Source organism: Habropoda laboriosa, unplaced genomic scaffold (assembly GCF_001263275.1).
Source record: "Habropoda laboriosa isolate 0110345459 unplaced genomic scaffold, ASM126327v1 scaffold648, whole genome shotgun sequence".
In the NCBI taxonomy this organism is placed as follows: domain Eukaryota; kingdom Metazoa; phylum Arthropoda; class Insecta; order Hymenoptera; family Apidae; genus Habropoda; species Habropoda laboriosa.
Genome location: NW_017100857.1, coordinates 1,089,994 through 1,095,123, shown reverse-complemented (window position 1 = coordinate 1,095,123; position 5,130 = coordinate 1,089,994). Strand labels below are relative to the sequence as shown.

The window sequence follows — 5,130 nt, the reverse complement described above, 5'->3', positions numbered from 1 at the left end:
TGTGCAAGGTGCAGTGGCAAAAATTTCCAAAGAAAAAAAGTAAAAAATTGAAGAAAAAAAAAACAACCACCAAGAAACACGCAAAAACCGTCGTGTGGCGACGACTAGCAAAATTCATCCAACGCATGATACAAAAGGTAAATTATCAAGGTGTAAGAGAAAAAGGTGTGAAAGAAAAACAGAAAAGTGTCAAACAGGTGACGATAAAATAATGATCGAAATAAAACGTTCGTGGAGATACGGTGATTATACAGAAAAGGGGAAAAAAGCAAGCTAATACAGTATGAACCTACCGAGACCGTCGAGTTCGGGAAAATTAGGTGCTTGGACTAGAGGGACAACAAAACATATGACATTACTGCATTAGTATGAATTTCATTGGCAGACGATCGTGAAACACGTTCTGCTGCATTTAAAAATATATTAAAAAATCTTTTAACACTGAACTAAATATTATGAATTAATTTACTTTGGAGAATGATATTTAATATTCAACAACAAGATATAGAAAAAATAGTTCATAGTACATGCAGCACAAAGAGTTCCAAAATCTTGGAGACATAATAATGTTCCTCTTTTAAAATTAACGATAATCAGCTTAATAATGAAGGGACTCGTGCTTAGACTCTGCGACCAACAGCAAAACGGCATCAGAGTCCAAGCCAAGCGATTATGATAGAAGAAACCGTTCCACGAATCCGTGTCAGGTATTTCAGACGCTTGGAACAACGTCAGTAATTCCCTCCCGACTGTTTGTTTGTGTTAAAACCAGTGACACAGATTCGTGGAGCAATACTGAACGGGTATAATGACACACCGAATATAATAATAAGATGTAGAACTAGTAATGACAAACGAGTAGAATTTAAAAACCATACAGACAATAATATCAAGAGATAACTACGTTCAACGTGTAATATAATAATACGTAAGAACTTAAGCGCATCTGGTCGATTGTATCATATATATTCTCTATACGTATAAAGATAGGCGAGAATTGGGTCGAGAATCGAGTCCAAAGGCGTTCAAAATATTCGAAGAAAGGGACAATAATGAATGCACTAGCAAAGTAACATCGTTTAAGAAGCCGTCTATACATACGAGCGAGTGCAGTGCGTGGTATTTGTAATCCCGTTTGCCATCTTTATTCGCCGTTTCTTTCATGTATTCGTGGCTACGTGTAATTAATTATAGAGTTATCGATCCCTTCGTTAGGGTGTTTCTTTGTCAACATAATATATTGATTAAAAAAAGAAACAGAAAAAAAAATAACACTTTCCCTTCAAGTTACAAAATAACAAGATAAACACTGTGCGTGTGCATCGATATTTTCTTTCTTTTCTTTTCATTCAATCAATACAACGAAACACCCTTGTTACCAGGAGAGTACATTTTGTGTGAGCGGAATCTGCCACAGTATATGTATCTTACAATCATCGAATTCGATCATTCCGTAAATATGTGGTGTATGAAATATATATATGTCGCGTTCCATAGAGACCAGGTCCAACACCCTTGACACTTACTGTCGAAACTGACGAACAGCTCGGGCATATCCTCGACAGAGACCATACTGCGGTAGTCTAATCGAGGCGCCGTGGTCGATGTTTTGCTACCTCGACTACTGTCCACGCTGCTGCTACCTGATGACGTCAACGGCTGCTGTCTGATGAAGGTGCCCACGGAAGATCGTCTGAAATGGAAACGATATAATGATCAATGATTTACAAAAGTTAGAAAGATTCTAAGGTTAGTTGCGTTTGAAAATTACAAGCACACCGAGAGTGTACATTGTAATTTCAACGCAACGTACATCGAGTGGTACACGATACATATTTGTAAAGAACGATTAATCGTGGGGAGAAGACAACATTCAAGGTAAAACATTTAATTGTATCCAACGTGTATGTACGGCGAAATAAACTGGATGGCTGCTCAGGGTTACTAAAAACGCTGTGTTTCGACTGACTGGTGAATCGTGTGTTTGCTGTTTTGTAAGCGGTAGTACTTTGTAGAGCGGTATATTAACATACGTATATTTATATTTTGTGGAAAGAGAAAAGAAACACAAAGTACAGGCAAAATAATAAGCAAGAATAAGAGTGTCCTTGATGAGAAGCTTGAGATAGAGTGGAACAATTTACGAGTACAATCTGAGTAACTTCTTACTTCGTTGAAGAGAGAACTTGCGGGGAACGATGTTACAATATACGAGTCACTTATAGTGTATATATATTTAGGAAATAACAACAACAGACAATAAAACTAGAGATCTAACGAGAGAAACGTTCAATAAAAATGGTACAATAAAATTCAACAGCCAATCAGATAAAAAGAGACAGTTAGAGAGAAAGAGAGAAACAGCAGAAAACAGCAGGAAGATAAAAAATGTTGAAAATAAAATGGACAACGTGGATTTAAAGTGGATACAGTATAATTTGCTGGTTCATGACCGGGCCCAAACTCACCCCATAAGCCCTCCTGGACCAGGTGAAATCTGAGGATTGCTGGTGTCCTGGGAGAGAGAGGAGGCGGTAAGCGGAGGTGTTCCTCCAGCTCTACCGCCCCCACCGCTCTCTTCGCTGGGAGTTTTAGCAAACAGGCCCGAGCTAAAGTCACTCACCAGGTTGATCGGCGAGCTTATATCCACCACCATTACATATTCTTTGTTAGTCACATTTGGAAACGATAGTTAAGCTTTATGGTTAACACACAGATTTACCATCACAGTCTGATCGATACTGTGTCTGTCAAAATGCCAGAGAACCACGATCATATCTTTCTTCGGTTGTTTACTTGCAGCTACGAGAAGTAATTGGTCGCTTAAGATCATTCAAAGGTTCAGTTTTACTATACTGTTTATTTCAGTATGATCTGTGAATGGACTGGTTATTCATAGTTGTAAGCCTTGAGCGACTAATTTCTTTTGAATCTACAATATGGTCACAATGGTGTCTCTTAGAAGAAATTGGACAGTTCAGAGTTGGAAAACGGACTATGATGGTACAAGGTTATCGAAGACAACTTCTGGACTGAGCTGGAAATGTCACACGTGCCCATTCCTTTGATTCGTACACTCCGTTCGGAGATTTAAATTAAAAAAAAAAAAAAAAGAAAAGAAAAGATGGAACGTATCCCAAAGCGCGTTTTGCAAATGCAATAAGCCGCTTGTTTCTACGCGCAAGTCTCTCTAATGAATATTCTATGTGAATAAGTGAGGATATTCATAGTAAAACATGTCTGTGGATACAGTAAAACAGTTTTTTGCGTCACATTTATGGACGATGAACGCTATCTGTTTCACTATGAATAGCCTCATATAACGCTATATAAATGTTATTTTAAATTCTAAAAAATTTCAGCAGAAAGCAATCACATGAAAAACAAACGTTACCTATAGAGAAGGATCGAGCATCAAGAGATCGACCTTCCCTGTATATATAAAATACGCAAACTTCTTTCCGATCGAATTACTCATTCCTAACATACACGAAATAGAAAAGTAAAATATAGAAGCGTATTATTAATATCTTACAAAAATATTATTAAAAAATTTTCATGGAAAATTTTGTAAACCAAACAGGGCTAAAGATTATCACCTTGAGAAAACTTTGCTGAAAACTGACGAGTGATGAGAATCCGCGCTATTAGGAAGGCTTGAAACTTTATCGGAACTAGATTTGCTATCATCTTCTTTCTCGCCAGTTAATCCTTCCATCCAAGATAAAGGATACGATAATCGTTTTAACATCTGTAACAAAGTGGAACGATCGTTGAAGTATGATGGAAAATGAAGTACACGGATAACGAAAGGATTGACTTCTTTCATTACCTTATTCCTACGGGTCTCTTGTTTGTCGTCGTCTTTATGTTCATCATCTTTCTCAGGTTCCTCCGCGTTACTGTCTAAGCTAAAAGATACCGAACTCGCCTTCTTTCTGCCGTTAACAGTAGTACCAGTATCAAGCGTATCAGTAGTAACGTTCGTCGGGGCAATAGTAATAGGAGGTACCCAATCTGAAGATAAGACAATATCTGCGTCTGAGTATACTTTCTTTGAAGGGTTAGGCTGAACTACTGGGAAAGGGGGATTAGGGTCACGTATGTCAATACCAGAGTCGTGGCATGACAGTTTGACTAGAGATCCTTCTTCGTCTTCAGGAATCGCCTTCGATTTCGCGGAGTCGGTCTGCAAATATTAACGCAAAGATTCAATTTTGAACTTCGATTAAAAATAACGTTGATCTAAATTTCAATATGCAAGGATCAATTAACAAACCTTGTCAGAATTTAAAGAATCTTGTTCATCCTCGACTGGCCAAGGATACTGATCTTTACTAGGAACTGGCCAATGGTGGTCAAGCATAGAACGCCTACGTTCCTCTAACGTTCTACTTCCTTGACCACCACCGCACACCTCTTTAGTCTCCTTTCCTTTCTCTTTTTCTTTGGTTGTCGTTGTATCATCTTCCTGTGAAATGAATAAAAAAAAAATTCAGATTAGCGTTGAACGATTATTACCGCGTGAAAATTATATTTTTTATTATAGAAATTGACGTACACGTTGAAGATTGGTGGGCGTAACGAGATCTCTCTCAAAGGCCTTTGGAAAAGCATCTCCATCTCTTTCAATACAGCTGCACACATCTTCACTATCATCCGTCGTTAATTCTGGATAATTTTCCTCCTTTTCCGGCGACTGACACTTAACATTCTCGTTTTGTGTGGGTTTCTTCATATAATAAATTTCTGGCTTCTTATCTAAATTTCCAGATTCTGTATGTCCAACACGCATATGTGCAATATCATAATAAATTACAGCATTCACTACAAATTCCATTGGTGCAATTACACCATAAGATTCAGCTCCATGTTCAATTACAAGGGGATCAGAAACATTGGGATCAAACATAACAGCATTTGGTGTAACTAGTAGCACTCCACCAATAACACCCTGTGAACAAAAAAAAAAAACAAAATTAACTTTGATATCAGAAAATGGAATCATAAAAATATATAAAAGTTTTATATAAATACAAGTGGAAATGTGAATCTTACCTGACCATCTGTGATATGATGAACATTAATCTTCAAAAATCTCTCTTTAAATGGTTGTTCCTCTTCTTCTAT

General features: G+C 37.4%; 2 protein-coding genes across 4 annotated transcripts in view; both read right to left on the bottom strand.

The window, feature by feature from the left end:
- LOC108577441 (TLD domain-containing protein 2) overlaps window positions 1-5,124 on the bottom strand; it is a 57,544-nt gene extending 52,420 nt beyond the window's left edge. The window contains exons 1-9 of one of the 3 annotated variants that reach the window (XM_017940589.1): window positions 5,059-5,124; window positions 4,562-4,954; window positions 4,280-4,471; window positions 4,114-4,189; window positions 3,833-4,017; window positions 3,600-3,751; window positions 2,469-2,639; window positions 1,527-1,693; window positions 294-329 (exon numbers count right to left, since the gene is read on the bottom strand). In XM_017940589.1, the coding sequence (XP_017796078.1) occupies window positions 294-329; window positions 1,527-1,693; window positions 2,469-2,639; window positions 3,600-3,751; window positions 3,833-4,017; window positions 4,114-4,189; window positions 4,280-4,471; window positions 4,562-4,912 (1,330 nt within the window). In that variant the 5' untranslated portion in view covers window positions 4,913-4,954; window positions 5,059-5,124. Of the gene's footprint in view, window positions 1-293; window positions 330-1,526; window positions 1,694-2,468; window positions 2,640-3,599; window positions 3,752-3,832; window positions 4,190-4,279; window positions 4,472-4,561; window positions 4,955-5,058 lie in introns of all 3 variants that reach the window. The other 2 variants (XM_017940588.1, XM_017940590.1) reach the window with 2 other exon arrangements.
- The window catches only part of LOC108577372, a 78,174-nt gene continuing 77,973 nt past the window's right edge, over window positions 4,930-5,130 (bottom strand). The window contains exons 7-8 of the mRNA XM_017940512.1: window positions 5,059-5,066; window positions 4,930-4,954 (exon numbers count right to left, since the gene is read on the bottom strand). Coding sequence (XP_017796001.1) covers window positions 4,930-4,954; window positions 5,059-5,066 — 33 coding nt within the window. The remainder of the gene's footprint in view (window positions 4,955-5,058; window positions 5,067-5,130) is intronic.